At 41.6% G+C, this 25,508-nt stretch overlaps 2 protein-coding genes and 1 non-coding gene across 3 annotated transcripts; all 3 read right to left on the bottom strand.

Moving 5' to 3' along the window:
* Nucleotides 1-172: 172 nt before the first annotated feature.
* ndufaf4 (NADH:ubiquinone oxidoreductase complex assembly factor 4) lies at nucleotides 173-3,151 on the bottom strand. Its single transcript, XM_077016703.1, has 3 exons — nucleotides 2,925-3,151; nucleotides 804-889; nucleotides 173-520 (listed from the first exon to the last, which is right to left on the bottom strand). Exons 1-3 carry the CDS (start codon nucleotides 3,058-3,060, stop codon nucleotides 206-208), a joined length of 537 nt encoding a protein of 178 aa, XP_076872818.1. The 5' UTR covers nucleotides 3,061-3,151; the 3' UTR covers nucleotides 173-205.
* Nucleotides 1,818-1,981, bottom strand: LOC143523671 (U1 spliceosomal RNA). Its single transcript, XR_013133417.1, has one exon. It is a non-coding gene; the product is annotated as a U1 spliceosomal RNA (small nuclear RNA).
* A 4,207-nt stretch (nucleotides 3,152-7,358) lies between the features above and the next one.
* On the bottom strand, nucleotides 7,359-25,373 carry dse (dermatan sulfate epimerase). Its single transcript, XM_077016699.1, has 6 exons — nucleotides 25,174-25,373; nucleotides 20,785-21,236; nucleotides 15,054-15,307; nucleotides 10,859-11,098; nucleotides 10,427-10,634; nucleotides 7,359-9,887 (listed from the first exon to the last, which is right to left on the bottom strand). Exons 2-6 carry the CDS (start codon nucleotides 21,201-21,203, stop codon nucleotides 8,177-8,179), a joined length of 2,832 nt encoding a protein of 943 aa, XP_076872814.1. The 5' UTR covers nucleotides 21,204-21,236; nucleotides 25,174-25,373; the 3' UTR covers nucleotides 7,359-8,176.
* Nucleotides 25,374-25,508: the final 135 nt, after the last annotated feature.

Raw genomic sequence — 25,508 nt, 5'->3', positions numbered from 1 at the left:
GCACTATTTATCCAATAACTTTATTAAGACGATCTCTAACCAACATTTGTCTAATTACAAATTCTCCAATTCAAATACTTCTATTAGCCATATTCTGCTACCAGAATGACATGATTAATAAATTTAAGCAAAAATACATTCATGACCAAGTTCATTTGCATCTGTTCAGAGCATAACCCTAAGCAAACCTAAATTCATTTTAGTTCTAAGAGTCCTTTATCTGTTTGGTCTGCTCCGATTTGGGTGGAATAATTTTTACGTCAAAGGGAATAAAGAACTTTGTGAGTGCCTTGGCATCTTTCGGGTTCAGTGTGTATTCCTTGGCAATCTTTTCAGCCGTCCATGTTTGAGGTGAGTGTTTGTGATTGTTTAGAGCAGTCAGGGCTTCAACGATGGACAGCTTGCCTTGTGGAATGTCTGTAATGTCACAGATTCCAAAAAGGCCTTCTGGCAAGCTGGACTTCAATGGCCGACGCTCCACCTGTTGCTCTGCCTGCTTGAGTTCTTTAGACTCTGTAACCTGTAAAAACCACAGGTCAGCCACACCAACAGAGGGCAGCACTCAGATATAGTTTAACAGACTGCATGGCATAACTATATGTCCAACTATAACGCAGATGTTATGCAGATGCTGTAAAATGTGTCACACATATATAGACATCTATATATAAAGTGAAGATCAATGCAAATCTTAAATGCTGATAAAGTCTTCTCCTCTTATTACAGGAGAATAATAATTAGTAAAGTAGTTAGTTTTGAACTGTAGGTGAAGTTTGGTTACTGCTAAATAGCTTAGGCTATACCTGCGATATGGGAACTCTGGACTCCACATAGACATCCTTTAGCCGAGCCAAAAGTGGATCGTCCCTCATGTGGATGGCTTTGCTGTCTGTGGTTTGAATGCAAAGAATTACAACTACCATTCATCAAGCCAAAGAAACTAAACAGGTTATCACATAAGCATACATGTTTTAGTGTAATCTGAGGGGAAGGTAACACCAGGAAACTAATTCTCCAGAACTCCCCTTACAATTTTTTCACATTAATATAGTCATTAATACATTTAATAAATTTAATAAATCCGCACATATATTGCTATTCAAAGCAAAAAAAAAAAAAAAAAAAAAAAAAATTATTTTTACTTTGACAGGTATTACCACTCAGAAGAAGCTTCTTTAAAGTAATGTCCTCATAGAAAACATTTCCTCCCATTCCCTCTCTCACATTATCAAGTTAGCTAGCTAGCTCCCAACATTATCAGATAGCTAGACCAACCAGACAACATGGCCAAAAGCTGCACTGGGAGTGTCCTGGCATGGCTTTCCCCAACCAAACAGCGGCAATCAAGTCTTACATGTCCAAGCACAATGGAGCAGTAGAAACACATTCTGTGAAGGAACAAATCACGCTTCTCTTTTTGGCAGTCTGAAGGACGGGTCTGAGTTTGGTGAATGCCAGGAGAAATGTCCTTGCCTGACTGCACTGTGATGACTGTAAAGTGAAATGTGCCATATTTTGTCAATTGTGATTTTTACACCCCAATCGAAATTTGTCCTCCGCTTTTAACCCATCTGTGCAGTCAGAACACACACACACACACACACTAGTGATTACTAGGGGGCTGTGGATCACACGTGCCCAGAGCGGTGGGCAGCCCTAGCCCGGCGCCCGGGGAGCAGTTGGGGTTAGGTGCCTTGCTCAAGGGCACCTCAGTCATGGCCTGTCTGGGAATCGAACCCACGACCCTCCAGTCACAAGTCCAAGTCCATGACAAGTCCAAGGCCATGACTGCCCCAAAAAAAAAAATAATAATGTATCAGGGTAGAGCGCGAACGCAGTCCCCCAATACCAGAAATTATGCAGTCGAGATTCCCGCATTTGGGGAATTCGCAAGGGTCAGCACAGCCTGAGTGCAATGGCTGAGCCTCACCTTGGGCGAACCACCTTCCTGATCATGGTCTCACCCCTGCCAGGTAAGTATGGAAGATGTAGAATGGTGTGGGGTTTCAGGGGCTGGTCCAGATCCCTTAGCTCCAGTGAAGGGAAATCTTAATGTTTCAGCATACCAAGCCATCTTGGACATTTGTATGGCTTTCCTTTTATGTTCTAGCATGACTGTGCACAAAGCAAGGTCTATAATGGCACGGCTGGGTAAGTGGTGAGGAAAACTTGACTAGCTCAACGAGGCTGGGTTAGGGTCAACTGGCTCTAACTAAATCTCATTTGAGATAAACTAGAATAACTGAAAAGTGCCAATGTGAAACAGTGTGATCATATAACGTGACAAATGAACCAATATTTATTATAGATATACAGCCCCTGTCTTTCTGTGTGAACACTCACATTGCTAACAAGCTCCTTAAATAAACTGAATAAAGAAATATATTATATTATATCAAACACTTTATTGAGCAAGCAACAATTTAAATAAGTCATTCAAAAAAGTCAATTAAACTATAAAAAATAAAGTTCAATTTCTCCTGTCCTCCTTTAAAATATTTTCTTTTAAACTCAAGGTCATGGGCGAAGAACGTGCAGAAGAGTACCATCAATCCAGAAACATGTTCCTCTTCATTTGGGATCGTCGCTTGTGTGTTAACTGTAGAATGTAGTTAATTAGTTAACCCTAATCCTAGTTATCCATCATAACTTTAGATGACATGCCTAGCAATTCAGTAACTCATTACTGAATTACTCGTTATTATAAGTCTTACTGTATGTCCAACTAATGCAAATGCTTTGACTGAGGGAATGGTCTGTATTAAATTATATCACTTTTATCTAAAAAGCTGAGACGAATCTGTTATTTAAAAATGGAGTTTGTGAGTCTTCTGTGTTAACTAGGGTTAGCCGCGCTATGCTATACGACCCGAGAGCAGTCACACAAAAGCTCGGACGCAGTAAATACAAAAATAGTCTCTTACGTTGTGTGCTTCCTGCAGGCGTATTTCCTGGAAGAGTATGTCGGGGTGCAGGTTTGGGTTTAGATTTGCTTATTTCACGATGAACACGATTTTCCAAGTTAAAATTCTTGAATAGACGGCCAATGCGTGCGCCCATGTTTGACGTCTGACGTTTCAACGGAACCTTACAAGGGTCAAACTTAAACCGTGTAACCCCACTCAATTATTCTTGTTGCTGTTAGCAGACTGTCGGTCATAAGAGGCATTTATACTGAGGAAATCCACAGCGATAGTAAAATAACGTGACGTTAATTTATTATAAATGAATCGTCTTCATTTCACAAGGATAACAAGCCCATTAATTATGGCTACATTTCACTCACTGCCTACGAAATCACCTTTCCAAGGTGGTGGCGAACGTAAATTGGACACAAATTAAGTATTATATCGCGATCGATCGATCGCCAGTGGTTGCCGCCACAGCGAACTAGTAACTCATTGAATCATAGATATGGATCAGAGGTAAATAAACTAGATTTTTTTTTCTGCGTGAGAAATCGGACGTGTGGCGTGTGAAGACAGCCACATGCGTGTGGGGGGTTGACATATTTGGCTAAAAAAAAGTAAAAAAAAAAAAATCTCAAATGTAAGTCATGGAAATCACGGGTTATATTCTATCAACTCTTATATTTACAAATATATATGTGTCTTGTAGATTTTTCCTTGAATTTTACATTTATTCACTAGTTTACCGTCTTAGTAACTAAATTTGTCATATGGTGTATCATGAATGTTATTGTGAATTAAATTAAAAAGGGATATAATGTAATAATGTAAGTCAATTATCCTGATTCCTTATCATTACTATTTAAAAGTATACCATTTTTCATGTGCAAATATGTTACCTTTTGGATTAATTTACTTCATCAACACTCATAAGAAGACTTTTACTCATAATCTTTCAGTATACTTCAAATTAATTTGTGAGTATCTTGTTATAAAAGTACCAAAATGTATGTAACTATTGCTGGCACTATTCCCCATCAGTCACATTGTTAAAGCCTTACTATTCTTCAAAATTCTGAATGTCACACCAAATTACATGGTGTCACGCCATATGATGAATCATGCCACACAGCAATCTGTATGCAAAAATCTGCATTTACCAAACAACCAAACTTGGTTTGACAAGTGACAGCAAAGTCAGTTACAGCAAAATCACAAAATTGTTGAAGAACAGTGAATTCTACTCAACGTAGTGAACAATAAGGCATTGACTAATCCATTTACTGTATTCATTAGATGTTACACTTTTTATTCTAATCTGCTGAATATTGGTTACACAAATTCTAATAATCTTTGGTAAGTCATTTAACTTTTTTTATATTTAATGCATAAATTAATTAAAAAATGAGAATAAGTAAAATGATGATCAAACAGCAAGCTGATATTGTATCATTAAAATCTGTTAAAAGTGTGCCATCTCTTCATCTAATGAAATCTGCCTCAAACTAAATAAATAAAGGGAAACATTTGAGTGACAAAATTATGTAGTTTAACATGGATTCAGCTTGAAAATGGGATAGCAGGGATTCACAAAATTGAGTTGGTGTAGATATTAAATGTGAATAATATAATCATATATTATCAAAATATGTTAAAAGTATAAAATATTCAACAATTATTAACTATAAAAATGTATCAAGACCATTATTTATGTATTTATGCACAGTTTATATCATATAGTGTGACAAAATGATCATATGGTGTGACAAGAAAACCCTGTCACACCTTATGATGATGTGTCACACCATATGTGTCAGGGCAGGCCCCAGCACTGCCCCGCCTATGACCACAAGAGGGCGCTCAAGGTCTACATCTAACAGACGTGATCAGCGAAGATGAGAATCAGCTGATTCGCTCCCTACTTAGGGAGGCCGTTGACTTCTCATCTTCGCTGAGTTGTTTGTTCTTTCTCGAGCAGCCAGCCGGTAACGTTTCTCTTAGTATTCTCCCGTTGTCTTCTCTCTCTGTTTTTTTAAGTGTTTACACTTCTGCGCCCTTTTGGGTCCATCTCAAGTTTTCCCTCCGCTGTATTTTCTCTGATCTCGTTTTTGGGAAGTTTTTTATTTTGTCTTCCAGTTTTGGTTAGCCGGTCCTTCCCCCGGCGGTTTTTGTTGCCGTTTTGTTTATTTCCTTTTTTCTCGCGTTGAGGTCTTTCCGCGTTCTTTATTTTTGCGCGCCCATTTAAAAAAAGGAATATGGGAACCATATTCGCACCATATGACATCCATTTTTGGGATAAAATGTTTTAGTTAAGGGTGGCTTCAAAATGTTATGCCTGAACTTTTAGCCAAGCAGATTCAAAAGTAGACATCTGGTTTATCGATATATTATTGAGTAAACAGAAAATTAATAGATTTTGAATTAAAACAAGAAAATTTTACTTTGTGAAATGTGCTTGGGATAGTCACTCCATATGATTTTTTTCTAGTTTGGCTGAAAACTGTGGAAAAAAAGGAATGTTAATCCCACGAATGCTCTGTAAATTCATATAAAACAGCACTTTCTGAACAATATCACCACAGTTTTTTGCATATTTTTTCTATAATTTATGCATATTTGACACTTTGGACCAAAAAAAGCCATGTTATGTCAACCACCCTGGTGTCTTACGCTCATTGCGTGAGTGTGCAACCCTGCAATAGCAATAAATAATAAAAATGTTTGGTGTAATGTCATTTTATTTAGTGTCTCCTCCTCAATTAATTTGGTCAAAGAAAATGATTAATAAATTGAATGCATCAGAGTCAAGATGTGAGTTAGCTGCACAGAACAAAGTTGATAGGGGTGTCACGATTCTCTAAATCCTCGATTCGATCGTATTTCCAATTTAGGGTCACGATTCGATTCTCGATTTACAGCAGAGAGGCCTATGCCAGTTTTAGATATGGCAGGTGTCTGCAACCTACGCTGGACCAGCATCAGCAAAAAAGAATGCATGTTTAAATTTGTTGAAATAACCGTAACGGCCGCACGGCGCTGCATGTGAAGTAATCCCTGAGCCGCGTCAAGGCTGAATTATTTATTATGGATTATACTTTCGCGAGTGACTGTAGCGCGTGACTCCGCACACCTCGCGTGAACCTGCGCAAATGGCAGAGGCGTTTATATTCTTTGCAGTGTTCTCCGAAACAATATGTGGAAGTATAAAGAAACACCCCTCAAAAACAGGGGAAGGAACATTTACCTGACAAAAATTAATGTTGAATTGTGTTCCAGGTTCGAAAAGTGCTGGAATTTAGGCTAAAGTACTTGAAAATGCTTGAAAGTGTAACTACTTCGTTTCACAACAAATATCTGTCTTGTATTACGTTAACAAATACGTAATTCCAGGACGAAACATGAGAGAATGTGAAGACGTTAAGATTGGGCTTTTTGAAAATAAACAACCATTAAATAACGCAGGGCTCTCAAGTCTCACGCATTGAGCGTGTGACACGCATTTGACCGTCTTCACACGCTCACACGCCCCCCCCCCCAACAATTAACGTTTGCCACCCCCCCCCCCCCCCGTCCAAAACTTGAGAGCCCTGAATAATGTGATGAAAAAGCGAATTATTTCGAATCATTACGAGTATATGTATAGATATTTAACTTAATTAGGTGCTTTAATTCCACCTTCTAAAGGTGTATGAGCACAGAAAACCTCACGCACAACCTCACGAATCGCCAGCGCGCATGGGCGGAGCCACCGCGATTACGTCATTTTCGGCGCGCGGACCCTCGCGACGTGTCAAGTTTAAACCAGGCTTTAATTTGCGTAGTGTGGGTGCTTGCGTAGCTTAGAGGGAGGGATCGTCGATTGTCTTTTTGACTTTGAGGCTCGAGATCGTGACATAATTTCACGATCTAACAGGGGCGCAGATGACACTGGGGACGGGAGGGACATGTCCCCTCCAGATTTATATTATTATTTATATCTTATTATTATAAGATTTATATTATATATATATTGTACAGCTTGGTCCCCCTCACTTCAGAATTTCCATCTGCGCCACTGCGATCTAATATAGAAATCGTGACACCCCTAATATTTTCTAATAGCCAGAGGTGTCAATTTCAGGTTCAGAAAGTAAAAGTCCTCACCAGGATTTTGCTCAGGCTTCCTGGATTGTGTTGATTCCCCTAATTTTACCTGGATTGCACTAATTAGAAAATCTAGCAAGCTTGAGCAAAATCCTGGTGAGGATTTTTACTTTCTGAACCTGGAATTGACACCTCTGCTAATAGCTAATGTGGAAGCTGATGTAGTTTGTTTGAAAAATGGTCATTCACTCTGCTCCTTCACGTGTCTGAATACTCTCAGCATAATCTAGATTCTAGAAGATGCGAAAATCACCCTGGGAGGGATAGTTGGGAACATGGCTGTACAAAATAACACCTGAAAATATACACATTTATTAATTTTATTTCAAAATATGTACATGTTACAATTTATCTGCTGAATGTCATTGCCAGATATGCACAGATTGTATTGAATTTTAGTGGCTAGTCTTTGACAGTCACTAAATAAAGTTCACAAAGACTTGATTATGGAGCTCCATGGAAGCTTCTGATCTCTGATGCAGGGTTAGGGTTAGGTGCAGTAGATAATTTTGCAATTCTGTAAATTCCTACTTGGGATCAACTTTTTCCTAAACACCTTGAGGTAGCACTGGCTCAAACTGATATGTGTCCCTCAGTTTCACCAAGACCAACAGCAGGAGCTCCACAAACCTAAGGGGCTCCAAAAACACTGGCAGGAACAACACAAACATGTGATGTCAGAATTAGCAGGAGGGACTCATGGTGTTGTTGAAAGTACTGAGTCCAACACTGATGTGAACAGGAAAAGAACGGGCAAAGCATGAAAGCGTCTCATACTGACCATGTCAGCATGTAAGCAGACAGACTGGTGGCAGAGCAGATTTTTCCAAGTACTCTGACTGATGCCACCTCGGTTATGGTCTCAAGCCTATAACCTGGAAGGGATGAAGCACCACCAGCATTAAGGACATTTTGGTTTATTACAGGTGATTTGAGGAATCAAATGAAAATAATGTTTTTGGAGCAACCCTACGGTAGACGGATGATACACATAGATCATCAGCAAGAGTGTCTTGATTGGCATCAATGCCTCTGCCTGTCTCATCTTTATGTCTTATATGCTTACATTCTCTGAGGATGGCACTACAACGCAAGGTGGTGACGACGATGAAGCGCCCAAACTGTCAGCACTGTGTCTGTGAGCAGGAAGAGTAGAGGCAGAGCAGGATGAAGCTGTCCACCATCAGGATGCCGTAAACATAGCGTTGTGTGTGCAGGCTCTGCACCCTCGGCTTCTGGGTCAGCAGGATAGCCAACAGCAGGAAGAATGTGCTAATGTTGAGGATGAGGAAGAGGCGGATGTAGGAAATGGAGCTGGAGGTGTCTGCACCCTCCACTGTGGCAACCATTGGCAGCTCATTAAACTTGCGCCCTTTTACGAATCCTGCCTTCTTGCCTTTGCGCATGTCGCTGTAATCAATAAAAGCTCTGGAGTCACCGTCGCCCTCTTCTGGAATATTCTCATATACATGCTTCATAGCACGCTGTCTCTCCCTCTTCTCAGTGATTTCAATCTGAGCAAAAATATCAGGCAGGCTACCCTTTCTGCTCTCCTGTCCTTTGCCTTGTTTCTTTGAGCGGATATACATACTTTTTAACTTCTTCTTGTCCGAGGACTTGAGGAGACGCTTTGAAGTTTTGGGGACGCTGTTGGTGTTAAGAACTCGTGCCAGGATGTGCCGTTCCAGTTGCTGGAAGACTGGTTTAACATGCTGGAGATTGTCCTCTACCACGTTCACATACTCCTCCACTTCATCCAGAGGGTGCTCCTGTGTTGAAGCTGCCTTCTCAAACACTATTTTCTTCTCATCTACCAGCACCATGGCAAACAGAGGCTTGCTTGGCATCTCTCCTGTAAGGAGGAAGATGGTAAAGGTGTGATCACGAGTGGTCAGGAAGATGTCAATCCTCTCTGCATCCCCACGTAAGCTGAAGCTCTGGACATCAACTCCAGGGCCAAAAAAGATATAGGCCACTCTTGTGTGAGGATATCTCAGTGGCATCGTTACATTTACGTAATTGGAGCCATTATATGGCAATCCATGTGGGTAGGGCCAATATCCCATAGCAGCACTCTCACTGCTTCCTGTGTCATCCTGCCAGAACATCTTGTAAGAGTCATGTCCATACTGGATAAAAGCCCCTTGAACTCTGCCCAGGGTGGTCTTCTGGAAGGGCATGTCTTTGTTGTTGAAGAAGGTGCAGATACTGTTGGCTGGGCTGTCGGATTCCAGATGAACATGGTCGACCAGCAGGAGCAGCTCAGGTTCAAGGAGCAGTAAATTTCTTTGGAAGTTCCTGATCTTCAAGGCTGGGCTATAGGCGGCCCGGCCCTCACCACGTATAAACAGCACTCCCTGCCGCTCCAAGGCCACCTCTACCCGCCCCTGGCAGTCTGCTGCAGGCCCATTCTTGTATGTCAGCCATTTAGAGTTACATGCTTCCGTCACCTGACCTTCCCATGGTGCAAAACAGCTGTCCGACACAGAGGGCCCAAACATGACCGCGTTGTTCAGGAAGGTGAATTTGGGCCCATAAAGAGCTTCTGTGATGAAGGGGATGCCACTGGGTGCAAAGGTAAAAGAGTTCTGGTCTGGGTGCTCATGGCCTGCGTTAAAGTTCCTCCATCCTTTGATCCACTCTTTGTACTTGTTATGGTGGACTATGTCAAAGATGGCACGACCCCCCAGCCTCCCTGATTTAAAGGAGACGAATGTGTGTTTTCTCTCTATGGGAAGAGCACTGCCATAGGTCACCACACCCCAATCCTCAAAGTAATGCAGACAGGGCGTCCCATAATCTGGAGGGGGTATGGCCTTCAGGCTTGCATCATACCTGTACAAAACAGAGATATGTTATAAAACACTGCAGCCTGTATGATGTTTATGTCGATTGAATCGGAGCAATGTCTTCGGCACGACCAAACAAGTTGACAACATAAACTGACCAAAACAAACAGGACTTAATGCAAGAGGGAGGTCACTTCTACATAATGTCCGAAAATCAGAAGGCGGGATGGCCCGCAAGTCAATCAAATGACACCACCGTCATCCATCCAGAGCTGATGATCCAGTGAGAGGATCATGTTTCGGCCTCAAAACAGACAGCATGCACGCGTGTGGTTTATTATGATTTGACAGATTTTTGCCCCAAAAAATTCAAATGATGGAAATCTGTCGTGGTGACGGAGAACTTTAACCCATGGTATAGTGCAGAGCCGGAGTGGTTAATCGGGAGATTCGGGAGGATTCCCAATGGGCCGGCTCATGTCAATCTCTAGTTTGGGCCGAATGGGAGGGAAAAATAATTTTGGGCCGAATTTGGCCCTGGTATAGTGTGTGTCCAGTGTGTGTGTGTTGGGGGGGGGGGGGTACCAGAGGAACTCTGTATGCAGTGTGCTCCATCTCTGTCCCTTTGCTGGCTGCCCCGGGCCCTCCTGTATGCGGTTCTGACGGATCATCTCAGCCAACCAGTTCCCGCTACCATTCCGCATCACAAACCGGTCCAGAAACACCAGCTGGCTCTCAGGACCATAGAACCAGTTGTAGTTAGAGTCGGCAATTGCTACAGTCCTCTGGAACCCTGAGTACACACACAAACCCATAAAACAATATGACAAACTACAGGAGTTATTTGACCAGCACACAGCACTGGGTTAGAGGTTCAGTGAACTTACAGTGATGGGCATGTAACACACTTGTGTGAGTGACCTGTATTTATTGCTAATTCTCTTCCTGAGGTGAGTGTGTTTGTGTGTGTGAACATGCGGCTATGTTTCTCAGTGTGTGTGGTTAAGGCTCCGTTACCAGGCAGTACAGTTCTGTAGAGGAATGAGAAATGCTGGAGGAGCCAGGGGTGTTGGAAGTGTCCGATGGCAAAATGCCGCTGCACCAGGAACATGTACTGGAAGAGCGAGCGTGTACTGTAGGTGCCATAGGCCACGCCCTCGTAGAGGGATCCGTCCCGAATGTCCTGCAGCAGCACCAGGGACTTCTCCATAATGGACAAGACATGCTTCGTCCACAGGTACGCCTCCTGTAGGTAGCCTAATCTCACACACAAATACACACACTATTTTACAGCATGGTCTATGAAAAGTGACAAAATGAGAGTCAAACTTGTTCTAATCTAGGCAGAAAACCATGTTTATAAGCATGATGCACATTTTCTGTAAAATTGATTAGTTATATTTTGCAAAAACAATGTATTGATTTGTACTAAGACCAGCATAAACTAATGAAACCTTTAGATGTGTATGTGTATTTGACGCATGTGTATTAACCCTAACCTAAACTATTTTACCCAAACTCCCTCACATTCCTCCTTCAAACCAACTCAAATCCCCCCCCCCCAACCACAATATTCTTCTTTTTCAGCATTTTCTCACTTTTTCCATATTTTTTATCAGGTAGGCACCATATATATTTCACTTACTGAGCATAAACACAGAAATCATTATATATATAAAAAAAATTGGACAATGGGTAATGTCATGGTGGGCCGGTCCTAGTCCTCAGGGGAGATCCCACGCCCAGACACACCCGCACAAGGACACTCCTCCGCTCACAGTACACCTACCTACTGACACACCTACCCATCTGCACTTGTCTCTCATTTTCTCCTCCCCATAAACGTCTGCAGGCCCCATTGTGCAATACTGTGCATTCCTCAGTGCTGCCTTAAAAGAGCCAACGCATGCATCTGGACTTGATTGTTCTTATATATCACTGCTCTTTGCCTCTGAGTGTATGAACTATTTAGTGCTTTGCTTTGCTTTAGTGCACCTTTTGAGTTGAGGAATGTTTGTTTTGTTTTAGTAACATGGATATTAAAGATATACCATTAACACATTTGCCTCCTTCTGCCTCGCGACAGGTAATACATTACAGAGACTATATAAATAGAATAGAATAGCAAATATGAAATACAGAAACAAAATTCTAAATTAAATAATATTTACAAATATTAGTGATATGGCATATTCATTTACATTTCTGGCATTTAGCAGACAGAGTGACTAAGGAATGTAGCCAAATGTAGCTAAGAGATGTAGCCAATCGGAACACATCTTAACATTTTCCTTGGTTCTTATTGGCCACTCTCTTGTGATGTGCATTATGTTTGTGTGTTTTCTGCCACCCAAACGTCCTCCACCTTGTAAAGCTTCTGGCAATGAAGTTAAGAGGCCGAAGGCTACCATCACACTCCAGAAGGAGGAATTGTTGGATATTCTTCATGAAAAGAACATCGTAGCTGTAGCCTGCCATTACGGCATCAATGAAAGTACAATTAGCTATTAGACGTACAATTTCATCAAGTTTCCGTGAAACAGCTAAAAATGTGTCCAACGTAAAGAATGAATTACATTTTGCAATTAAAACATAATAGGGACACATTTAGGGTTAAACATTTAGGGTGAAGATGGGTATTTATGGGCCTTTCCTAGTTGTCTGTCAAATATGCACATATTTAAAATTTGCTGGGGGATGAGGAACATAACCCCATGAATTTTGGGGTATTACTGCAGTAGAATTTTAATACATCATGTGTCCACATGCACATGCACACACAGTTACATGCACAAATAGCTTCCTCAGAGTCAAGGTTAACCAGGGATTAAGGTTAGGATTGGGGTTAGGAGATAGCAATTATGGGTTAGTGGTTTTGGTTTAGTGGTTATGTGATTATGTGCTCGTTGGTAAGGCTCTAGTGATTATGAGGTGTGTGGGATAGTGGGGTAGGAGTTAGGACATACTGACCGAGTTAGTGGATTAAGAGATAATGATTAAAGGTTGATAGTGTAGTGGAGGAAGACTATTCACACTTCCTCTTGCAGCTTCAATTTTGACTGTTGCTTAGCTTGGTGCATTCTTAATCAGAAAGCAACACCTTTGGATTTTCATGAACAGACCTATAACCAAGAATGCTAAAATTGACCATGCTTCTCATAACTCTATATTCTGAGATAGGCACTAGATTCTAACATCCCTTAGAGGAAGCAGCTCTTCAAGACCAACCCAAAGACACCAAATGGAATTATTCTAATAAAGAAAAGGATAACTTATAGATTAAAAATACAGGATCATCAGATCATGGAGCCCAGCAGTATTCAGTGTCTGGAACATAAGCAGCCTATCATACACTGTGTTATCAAGACTGGTGTTTGAACATGAAGATTAAATCCTGTATCATTATTATTGGAATGTTATGTAAACTGTGTGTTCCCTTTTGATGCATATATACTATTAATCATATTTCCTATTTTACCATGTTATTCACTTATGAGACTCTCATAAAATCTCTTTTATTCTTATTAGTGTAATGTATATGTATTGATCTGGTTATTGTTACTACTAAGTTGAATACCTCCTCAGCTCCAGTATGCTGAGTTAAGCAAGCCTGTTAAGTCACACATGGCTTTGGAAGAGTGAATACCACTGGACTGCCTTAACTAATGTATCCTGAGGGTTGGGGTTAGTTCTATAGTAATTAATATCAATTCTTTAATGCCAGCCTTGATATTCGCTACTCTTATCCTCACTCTTATAATCATAGGATTAGCTATTCTGACCATATTAGCATGATACCTATATTTTAGCTAGTCCTTTGCTAACATTTCAGACCTAGCTTTTATCCATTTTAGCATAAATGCAGGACAGGCCCATTGTTTTCCAGTTAATAATCCATACGGCATTTTCCTCCATTTTATTTTGCTTTAATCATCGTAGCTTTTGGGTTGGTTAACATTGGTTTAAACAGTATGTGGAGTTTTCTGTTTCATAGTTGGCTTAACTTCAGTTGGTCTGTTCCTTCCACCGATCTTTCAGTTAATAACTTGTTAACTGAACCTAAAGCAGGTTTTCAACCTTATATGTCATATACATCATAACGATAAATTGTTGATATCATTAATCAATAAAATTTGCATTTGTTCACTAAACTAATAACTGTGGCAAATATATTTTGACCAATGATATTAGGTTACTGTGCAGACTCTGAACTTCTCCTTCAGGTAATGACTGTGAATGATATAACATTATTTCACATATTCCCATTATCAAAAACATATTTCCCTAAGAGTTCAGGGTGGTGCCCCTAATTCATAATTAATCACTTGTAGGTTAAGAGCAGTGGCGCAAAAAGGGAGCATGCAGCGTATGCGACGCATAGGGGCGCCAAATCGATGAGATATAATACTTAATTTGTGTCCATCTTACCCCCCCCCGGCCAACAACTTTCGTTCGGGGGGCGCTGATAGTATGTTTGCATACACCTCAGAAAGTAAGTAATTGCACCCCTGGTTAAGAGTTAGTAGTTATGGGTTAGTAGTGGGTTAGGGGTAACCCAGTGTGTGGTAAAATATCTGTAAATGCTGCTGTATGAGTTGTCACTGTTCCCACTGTACCCTGCCTGCACATGTGTAGACACACTCGTGCGCATGCACACACACGCACACACACACTTGAGCTTGTAGGTTTGCAGCCAAAGAGAATAAAACGATGTTTTAAAGATGCCTTTATGAGCACCACTCTGAAGGCATTGGACACAGCTCTGGTGTTGCATCCAATAACAGGAAATGGCCACTCAGGAACAATGCTGACTAAGCAGAACCACTAGCACTCCAAAATTTCTCTAAACTCACATCTCAGCAAACCCACAAGACCAGTCACACCAACGTTCTATTTCTATTACAGTAATTTCATCACCAAATCTTTCAGCTTTTGAATAATCGGTTAGTTTAGAAATACTAGTTTCATGTAAAAATTGGCTGAGAAAGACTGCGCCTGGCTGACATCTCATTACATTAATTTGCTTCAGTGTCTGATTTTGTAAATGATCACCAGGATTAGCCCTAATCCCAATACAATACAACAGGGTTAACAGGAGGAACACTCCAACAGCAGAGTGAGACATACTACAATACAATAGCAGGAACAAGATCGGTCCATAACACACTACAGTGGTACATTACACTGGTGCAGGGAGAGTGGTGGAACTGACCTTGGTTCATGAGGACCAGACAGCCTGTCAACAGGGCCACACAGTTGGTGGGCTGGTGGTTGTGGAGGTACTGAAAGCCCCAGCCACGGTGGTACGACTTCTCATACATGTAACGTGATGCATTCCCGATCACCTGCAGGAAATGCTCCTGCTGTCCCTTACTTAGATACTCAAACAAGAAGTCGTACGCTGTTGCGAAGCCAACCAGAGAGTGTGCCATGGGTACCTCATCCCAGGGAGCATCCTTCACCAACCTACACACACAGACACAGCATAATTTCATATGATGAGATGAGATATAGGCAGTGATGTCAGTAACACGTTACTTAGTTACTTAGTAACGCGTTACTCTAATCTTACCACTTTTTTTCAGTAACATAAGTAATATTACTACTAGAGTAGAGTTACTACTTCCAGTCCAGTAATCAGATTAAAGTTACTTATCCAAGTAACTGTGTATTACTATTTTTATTTTCCCTAGTAAAAAGATATTTTTTTGCTTTCTTCTTGGCTCAGTTCTACTTTTGCGTCTGACCATAGCGCTAGACTAGTGGAAGTTTTTTTATAGTGTAGGAGATGTGGAATCTGTCAGCAAAGCTACTGTATGTCGGTCTGTCCGAAAACTATGTCTGGCATTAAAATGACTAGTACCCAGTTTCCTGGGCATAAGCCAGTTATGGACATCAAAGAGGAATTCCACAGCATCGTTGGTTTGTCTTTAATTCACACGGACAATAAAGAAATTAAGCAAAGGAGAAGATATATATAACGAACTTAATTTCATTTACATTTTAAGGATTTCCTAGAGTGATTGGCTGCATTGATGGAACCTACATATGATACCTATTCCAGCACTATTAGGGCGTACTCACACTAGGCACGGTTTGCTCGTTCCGTGCTGGGGCCCGGTTATCCCCCCTCCCCACTCCCCCTCTGGCCTGCACTCACACTGGCTTCATCAAACCGGCCCGAGCACGCTTACGTCATCACAACGCCGCTTTATTTGGAAAAAAAGCGCGGAGTTCACGATTCTCTTTTTATTGTATTTTTGGAGTCGTTTTGGGAGTGCAGAAACACGGTGCAAGCACAGATTTATCGATAATTTAACACAACAATTGTCTGCTAATCGCTTTGCCGCTATGACTGTTTAACGTGAGCATCGCATCACTGACGTCATGTTTGAGTTCCAGCGAAATGAACCAATCACACGAGGCACCAAGCGGGCCCGGACACGGATAGCGCTCACACTAGAAGCGAACCGTGCCCGAGTCCACATGAATCGTGCCCTGGCCCACCTCTTCAAGTGGGCCCGAGCACGGTTAACTGATCCGGGCCCGGGCACGGTTGGAGCGCTCACACTAGCCAAACGAACTGTGCTTCGGCAGGCAACCGTGCCCGGGCCCGGATCACAGAGCCTAGTGTGAGTACGCCCCTAGAACATGAAGGCGATTACATAAACAGAAAATCCATTCATAGTATAAATGTACAGGTACTAACCTTTATAATCCTTAATGAAAAATGTACTTATCTTTAATGGTAACAAAAATAACGTAGCTATTGTAACTGACCCCCATCCCCATCAAGATCATATGTGATGCTTCCCACCTCATCACAAATGTTGAAGCCAGATGGCCAGGATCCATGCATGATTCCACACTGTACAACAAATCTGAACAGAGTAGGCCTGATGTAGTTATGCTAGTTATTCACATGCAGTGTAATAGTTAAATCATTGCAAACCCTTGTGCGATTATAGGACACTATGACAGCCTCCTTCATGGAGACAGAGGGTATCCCTGCCTGTCCTATAGGCCTACGTTATGACTCCCTATTCAGATCCTGCACCTGGACCACAGTCCCGCTACAATCAGGCCCACAGCAAAACCAGGGCAAGTGACCCTAGGAATCCTCGAGGCCAGGTTCCAGTGCCTGAAGGGGCTCAGAGTAACCCCTGATAGGGCGTGCCACATAATAATGGCATATGTGGTATTACACAACATTGCAACCATCCAGGAAGAGCGACAGCCTACCATCTCAGACATGCTCACAGATAAGCAACCTTACATGCATGTGGGTGACAACAGAGATGGTGGAGTTGTCAGAGACTCCATCTGCAATCACTGTTTTCCACATTAAATCATGCACCACCACCCACCCCACGCCACCATCCACCCTGTAACCTTATACATTACAGTCAAATTCACTGTTATGTTTCATTATTTCATTTTTCCTGTAAATAAATATATTTTAGAATATATTTTAAGAATAAGATATAGTACATGTACAGCCATACCACTTTGTATTAGACCTGGAATTAGTAAGTGTTCAATTAAAATAATATTTTAAAACTCAATACAGTATTATAAAGGTGGAGAAAATAATATAATCGCACCCTTCTGCTAAATATAAAAATATCATTTTCACTTACACATTAACTCTGTTTTGACATGCTGACTGCCTTTCTCTAGCAGCTACCGCAGTATTACATTTACGTTTAATAATATCTAAATATTCTGCAAACGCAGTCATTAATACTTCAAGCTACAGTGGTGTGAAATACGATGCTCAGCTGATTTTCGCGTTTAAGTTCATGATAAATCCTATTTATCTATGTTCCATTAAGAATGCCTTTTATACAGTTGTGATCAAATTTATTCAACCCCCACTGAAATAAAGTGTTTTGGCCAGTTTGACATTGATTTTGATCATTTCAGTCATCTTATTTACAATTATATCAAAGAGGCACTTATAAATTAGACAAACATAACATAATATTTATGGTGGAATAACCACAAATGTCTTTACTGTGCTCACATTATTATCAGTTTTATTCAACCCCCTAGTGACATTATTTTTTAGTACTTAGTACAACATCCTTTTCCAGTTATGACAGCTTTCAAGCGTGAAGCATAGCTTGACACAAGTGTCTTGCAGCGACCTATGGGTATCTTAGCCCATTCTTCATGGGCAAAAGCCTCCAGTTCAGTCACATTCTTAGGCTTGCGCACTGCAACTGCCTTCTTTAGGTCCCACCAGAGGTTCTCAATTGGATTTAAGTCTGGTGATTGCGATGGCCACTCTAGAATGTTCCAGCCTTTCATGTTCAACCATGCTCTAGTGGACTTGGATGTGTGCTTCGGATCATTGTCCTGTTGGAAGGTCCAACGTCTCCCAAGCCGCAGGTTTGTGACTGACTCCATCACATTTTCCTCCAAGATCTCCTGGTACTGAAGGGAATTCATGGTACCCTGCACACGTTGAAGCTTTCCTGTACCATTAGAAGCAAAACAGCCCCAAAGCATAATTGACCCCCCGCCATGCTTCACAGTAGGCAAGGTGTTCTTTTGTTCATAAGCCTGGTTCTTCCTTCTCCAAACATAGCGCTGGCCCAAACAGTTCTAATTTAGTTTCATCTGACCACAGTACACTGTTCCAAAACCTTTGTGGCTTGTCCACATGACTTTTGGCATACTGCAGTCGACTTTTCTTGTTCTTTGGAGTCAGCAAGGGGGTGCGTCTGGGCGTTCTGGCATGGAGGTCTTCGTTATGCAGTGCGCGCCTTATTGTCTGAGCTGAAACTTCAGTGCCCACATCTGACAGGTCTTTTTTCAGTTCCTTAGCAGTCACGCGGGGATTTTTCTCCACATTACGCTTCAGGTAGCGCACAGCAGTCGCGGTCAGGATCTTCTTTCTGCCACGACCAGGTAACGTTTCCACTGTGCCCTTTAACTTGAACTTGCGAATGATACTTCCGATAGTGTCTCTTGGAATATTTAACAACTTCGCAATCTTTTTATATCCATTGCCATTCTTGTGAAGAGCAATAACCTCTTCTCTTGTCTTCTGGGACCATTCTCTTGCCTTCACCATGCTTGGAAACACACCAGTAGATGTCTAGAAGGAGCTGAGTATCACAGTCCTTTTAAATCTGCCTAATTGGTGCTTATCATGCTTGATTGCTGCTCGTTGACATCCACAGATGTTTTCAATACCTGATGGAAAACACTGGAATGAACCTCTGTTCTTAGGAGTGGTAGTCGTAAAGGGGTTGAATAATTGTGTCAATGAAGAAATCACAAAAAGGCCATTTAATACTTTATGACAAAAAAAAATGATGCTATCTTAGTTGCATTTAGTTCTTTAACAAGTCCTTGTAAGATTTCATTATGAACACAATTACAAATGTGCACTGAATTCCATAAAACCCTTCGCAGCATTGGGGGTTGAATAAATTTGATCACAACTGTAAATTCTTGATAATTAGTTGATTAAATTCTAAATTAGTCGACTAAAACTACACTAAAACTAAAAACAACTTCAATGACTAAAACTAAGTGACATTTTAGTCAAAATACTAAGACTAAAACTAAATCAAAAATTGCTGTCAAAATTAACGCTGGTGGTGAGGTTGAGAATTACATTTCAAACGCGTTATCACGGAATGCAAAGCATATTAGTTTTAAAGTTGCTAAGCTTCCTGGGGGTTTCTAATTTTAATTGTAGTTTTTTTGTTGTTTGTTTGTTTGTTTGTTTTTTTGCAATTTTAGCATGATAGCTGCCCCTGTTATTATCTTCCTTAAAAGAAATCCCAAATGAATACAATTAACAATGGAGGTAAAGAAACCCTTCCAAAGACTTCACGCATTTACTATTCCATACAAAAAACAAGGAGATGGCCAGTGGATGTGCCAATGCTGTGTATGGATGTGCCATTACCACAAAAGGACGCGCTGATGCCAACTCCTACCTGAGGCTCATCATCTGCATTGAAGGGACTATGACTACTCTGCCTAGACACAAAACTATAAATATGGACTTCTACTAGCTGGGCCACTCAATGGAGGATGAGTTCCCTTTTGAGTCTTGGTCAAGGTTTCTTCCTAATCCTCGCCTACAAAGTTTTTCCTTGCCACTGTCGCCCGTGGCTTGATCATTAGGGATTTAGACCCATGCGCTTGTAAATCTACTTTGTGACATGTTGTAAATAACCAGTGGACTGTATGCTGGCATTAACATAACAGGGATGTGATAATAATGTGATTTCATAATTCACTATCAGTATATCCTATCAGGGAGATTTTAAATAGCAACAGACAATAGCCATCCGTTCAGTACCTTCAAGTCTGGAAGGGTTATGGACCAGAGGACTAGATGAATTCCTGCTAAGATCTTCATAGACAAGGGTCGGCTGGCAAAATTCCATCAATGTCGGCCTGACCATTCTATCCCTCCCATATGAGGCCGCCCCTGCATATTCGAGCTCCCTAGAGAATCCACAAGAGGGATTCCAGCAGAGCCACGTCACGGTCTCCCGCATTACCCAGCCAATCTGGATGCTTCCCAGAATCCATCGTTCTGGTTCCACTAATCCTCTTTCCCGGATTTCTGAATGCACCCTATTAGATGCTCCTTATATATATATACCTGTAAGTGTTTTTTTTGTCTTTGAATCGCCCCATTATTTATTCTGCTCATATCTCTGTTTATTGGACTTTGACTCGGATTGTTTTTCAGTCTGATTTTTGCAAGCTGATTTCAACAGATTTGATCTCTCTGGTTCTGACCCTGTTTTGTCTTACTACGATTCCCTTCAAGAAACAACACTATGGCGATGTGACTATGTGACTTTGAAATTGCAAAGAAAGTGTTGATGTAAGTCACACACACACACACACACACACACACACACACACACACACACACACACACACACGTGAGTGTATGACTGTACCAGCTGGGCTGTGCTGCCATCCTCTCCATGTACTCTCTGGTCATGTCCAGGGCACCGGCCCGGTGTGGGTACAGCATGCAGAACATGGCCAACAGGGCCAGGTTATTGCCATAGAGTTCATTCCAGCGGGCACTGAAGTCGTCAGGGTTCCAGGGGGGGAGGTACTCTTCTGGCCGCTCCAGCATGGTTTCAGCAGCCTCTCGAATGCCCTGAGCCAGGGAGCGGTGTGAGCTCACTGTTGCCGCCTGCAAGTCCTCCACGTCTGCCCGGCTGAAGTACAGCATGGGGTGGCTCTCGTAGTTACCCCCCAGGAACGGGATGCCACCGCTGGGGTCCGGCTCTGCATGAACTTTTCTTAGCAGGAACCACAAAACACTTATGAAGAAAACTGTTGGAGCTCCACGTGTATATGAGGTCATTTTGCCATCAGATACACACCGTGCCGCTCTCAGCTAAGAAAGACAAAAAAGGACAGAGACAGAAGAGTGAATAAATAATACAAATGGTATGCACTTCGGATTTTCTGATATATTTCAAATTTATATGAATACAGCTAAGAAATTGGTTCCTCGTGGTTTTAAACCGCTGATTATTGTGGTTACCTTACAAAGTTGATAGCATCAAAATCTGATGAACAAAATCCTCAATCTTCATACCACAGAAAGTATGATGGAATAAAATATCATTGTCAAGGTAGGCTGGTCCACCACCTCAGTGGAGACGCCCACTCACACACACTCCACCCCCCGCACACTCCCCCAGTCACAGTCCACAGCTCCAACTACAGCGCAGTAATGCAGGAAGGCATCATCTGTTGCCACCATTTCATAAGACTGAATGTGAATCTTACCTATAGAGCAATCTGGCTGAATACAGCTCTAGATCATTGACATGCATATGTGTTTTGCTTCTATAACACCCCTCCCCCCCAACATAAAAAGGATTAAGACTCTCCCAATACTTTCTTGCTTAAGGGTGTCAATAAGGCAAACTATCTAAGCCAAATTATAATAAATTATTAATTATTACAATGAGGCAAATTAACTTAGCAGATGAGTCACCATGGAAACTTTCTTTCAATAGTAAAAGATCTTAGTTTACATGGTTTACAATAAATAAAGCAAGAAAATTACATTCTAAAGTACATACATTACATAGTACATAATAACCAAAGTCTACCTTATTATCTGCCTCATACCCGTCACGCAGGGCTCCGCCCCCCTCTACTAGCTGTCACTCCTTGTCATCCTGTTTCCTTGTCAGTGTTTTCCCATGCCTGTTAGTCCCGCCTTGTTTTCTGTTGCCATGGTTCCCCTCTGTCTGTCACACCTATGTCGTCAGTGATCCCACCTGTGTCTAGTTAGTTTCAGTGTATTTAAACCCTGTTGTATTTCACCTCTGTGTTGGTTATTGTGCTTGGTGTGTGTTTCCCTGTTCGGTCTCGTTTCTTGTTCTGCAGGACTTCTGATTCATGCCCCTTGTTCCCTGTTGTTGGTATGTTGTGCATTTAACCCATGCTTTGTTTGTTTAAGATATATCATTCCTGATTCTTAGTTTCTAGTTATTCAGTATGTCCCTGCGTCTTGGATGTGTTCATGTATCTGATTCACTAATGGACTTGACCCATGCCTTCTTATTCGACTCTGAGTTTGGAATTCCCTTTATTAAATCTCACTCTCCTCAGTGTTTGTGTCCGCCCTCTCACTCTGCAGCACGTAAAGCGTTACAATACCTTACAGCCACAATATTCAATAATGGAAGAACAGAGCACCACTAATAATCCAAAATAATCTAAATAAAATACACTTTGTTTATGCAATGTAGATTCTATCTTGATTTTTGCTTTAGGCTATTACAATATCCATCCATTCTCATCCGCTTATCCGGGTCTGGGTCGTGGGGGCAGTAGCCTAAGCAAAAAGGCCCAGGTTAATTAGTGACATGCTAAAAGAAACCACCTCTTCTAGCTCTTCTGGGGAAATACCAAGGCATTTCCAGGACAACTGAGAGATATAAACTCTCTAGCGTGTCCAGGGTGTCCAGGGTCTTCCCCGGGGTCTCCTCCTAGTTGGACATGCCCAGGTGGCATCTGGACCAGATGCCCAAACTGCCTCAACTAGCTCCTCTCTACATGGAGTAGCACCAGCTCTACTTCTTGGATGACTGTACTCCTCACCTTACCTCTAAGGCAGAGCCTGGACACCCTGCGGAGAAAACTCATTTCAGCTGCTTGTATTCGCAATCTCATTCTTTCGGTCACTACCCAAAGCTCGTGACCATAGGTGAGAGTGGGAACGTAGATTGACCAGTAAATTGAGAGCTTTGCATTTTGGCTCAACTCCGCAATACTGCAGTCGCAGCACTGAACCGCCCGTCATTCTCTCATTTCATCCTTCCCTCACTCATGAACAAGAACCCGAGATACTTGAACTCCTCCACTTGAGGCAAGGACTCACTCTCGACCCAGAGAGGGCACTACACCCTTGTCCAACTGAGTACCATGGTCTTAGTTTTAGGTCTCAGCTATTACAATATATTACAATATTATATAGGCTTTTGTAGTAAAACTTTCATTAGAGTTCAGTATATTAGAGCAGAGTACAATAAAGCTGAGGGTATAATAGATTTAGTGTTAGGTAGAGCTGGGTATAGTATAGTAGTACACTGTAATCAGTAATCTAATGACCCGGAATGATGAGTAGGCTAAGTCATCACACGTGGAAACCAAAAGACAAAGACTATGGTTAATTTATTCAAAGGATGTGTTTACTTACATGCATATAAAGACGTCTTTGAGCACTCAGTGAGGAAAACTCTTATATACAGAAATAGGCAGCAAAATAAGAGTATGTGTGTGTACTCACAGACAGACTCTCACACACCAACCCACTCACCCACAAAGTGCTTGACTCATTCAGCAAACAGTACAAAGTGTGTGTGTGTGTGTGTGTGTGTGTGTGTTTCAGTCATAGTAAATGGTATGACCATTTATCCAAGTTTCGAATCATTTAGCATGTCACTAATTACATATTTGTATTGAGTGGGGAATCATGACATTTGTTTGTTTTGTTTTACTGCAGACTTGAGTTAGAGCTGGCATATCCTGTAAATAACATTAAGTAAATAAAGCAAAATAAGAGGTGATTACAAAGCAAATAAAATAACTAGAACACAGCTTGGGGAAGCCAACAACCACAATGTCAATATCTGTGTATTCCCCACCACGCCCCCTGACCCTTCCTCCTCCTGTGTTAGGACCTCTGACCTGCAGTGGGCACATATAAACCACATAGGAAACTAAAAGAAGCCATTGCATGAATGGCTCCTACTGTAAAGGATTCTTAACTGTGCATATGAACCATGAATTATTGTATAATGTAAACTTGTCTGTAGAGGCTTCTTAGATATAACTAACCCTGCCTTGACTTCACTGATTTTACAATCCTTGCATTCTTTCTGCATTTAGGAGGAAGCGAGTGGGACCCCCAAGCCCCCCAGCCCCCACACACACTCCCGTCCTGACCCCATGACCTCTGCATTCCTGCTGAAGACACACACAGTCCTACAACAGTTTTGAGTTGGACAAGCTCACAAGAGCCCTGCAAGATGGGGCTGAACACACACACACATTTTGGAGACATGATTCGTGCAGACCCTTAAAGAAAAGCAGATGAGAGAATAACTGTAGACCGACTAACTGCTGTGGAGAAGGGAAGGGGACTCACACTGGAACCGCTGAGCGTTGTAATTACCTAAGGAACGAGGGGATCATTAAATCACCTAACAGTGACGCGAAATGAAACTTCGTAATGATTTTCAAGCCGGCAGTTTGAAGTTTTTGCTTATCCGAATTAAAACTTATAGTTGGTTCGAGTTTAATTGGAATTTTTGATATGCGGTTGATTTTACACACCTTCCGATTTCCAAAAAAACTTCCTGAGATCAAAAATGTATTCACATTATGTTTTCCTGTTAACCTCGAGCGCATTACTTTTTTCATAACATTACTTCAAAACGGCTGCGGTGGGACCGTTTTGTAATTTCCAAAACACCGAAGATTATAGAAATGTGTGTGACACACGAAAATTATAGAAATATAGTGTTTCACGTGATTCGTGCTAAGGTAGCATATTGTAAAAACTAATAACAAAGAGCTAAACTCAAAAATAAAAAGCATATTCTAACTGGGTAGCTCAAGGCTATCCTTAACACAAGCTTAAAATGTTTTGAGGACGTATGGGATTTTAATCAGCGTCCTGTGTTCGCCAAGAGGGAAACGAGTCGGATAACTTTCTACGCACTTTTCCCCCCACGACTCAACCAGATCTGCCAACAGACGCCTGCATGAATTCCATTAGTGCGCCAAGATACTTAAATAAATTACGTTACCTCTCAGATCCCCTCAAATTTACGCTGTCTTCTCGAAGCACTTCAGTAATCGCTGGTTTCATGGCTACGAGCTCATTCCATAGCTTTATCACCTTGTCCACCGACGACACATGTCAACTATTTGAGGGCGAACCGCAGACAGCTCCACACAAAGAAGAATCGGGGTTTTTCGAAACGTCACCAACTTCTTGAAAGTCTTGAGGAGGGGCGTTGGAGGAGGAGGGTGATCGGAGGAAAATCGCTCACTTCGTTTCTCCACTACAGTGAAGCGTAAGCGGCAACGTTCCCGAAACAAACCGCTGTCTTATTTCTAGGAAATGTAAACATTTGACAAG

This window comes from Brachyhypopomus gauderio, chromosome 9 (genome assembly GCF_052324685.1).
Source record: "Brachyhypopomus gauderio isolate BG-103 chromosome 9, BGAUD_0.2, whole genome shotgun sequence".
Taxonomy (NCBI): domain Eukaryota; kingdom Metazoa; phylum Chordata; class Actinopteri; order Gymnotiformes; family Hypopomidae; genus Brachyhypopomus; species Brachyhypopomus gauderio.
The sequence above is the reverse complement of the archived record's forward strand: the minus strand, read 5'-3'. Positions and strand labels throughout refer to the sequence as shown.

Excerpts from the sequence above, each read along its gene's own strand:
- ndufaf4 (XM_077016703.1), bottom strand. The coding sequence starts at position 3,060 with ATGGGCGCACGCATTGGCCGTCTATTCAAGAATTTTAACTTGGAAAAT. Across the intron at positions 890-2,924 it reads GCCTGCAGGAAGCACACAAC|ACAGCAAAGCCATCCACATG; the intron begins GTAAGAGACTAT and ends TTCAAACCACAG. Across the intron at positions 521-803 it reads CCAGAGTTCCCATATCGCAG|GTTACAGAGTCTAAAGAACT; the intron begins GTATAGCCTAAG and ends TGGTTTTTACAG.
- dse (XM_077016699.1), bottom strand. The coding sequence starts at position 21,203 with ATGACCTCATATACACGTGGAGCTCCAACAGTTTTCTTCATAAGTGTT. Across the intron at positions 11,099-15,053 it reads TCTGGTCCTCATGAACCAAG|GCTACCTACAGGAGGCGTAC; the intron begins GTCAGTTCCACC and ends GTGTGAGATTAG. Across the intron at positions 10,635-10,858 it reads CTACAGAACTGTACTGCCTG|GGTTCCAGAGGACTGTAGCA; the intron begins GTAACGGAGCCT and ends GTGTGTACTCAG.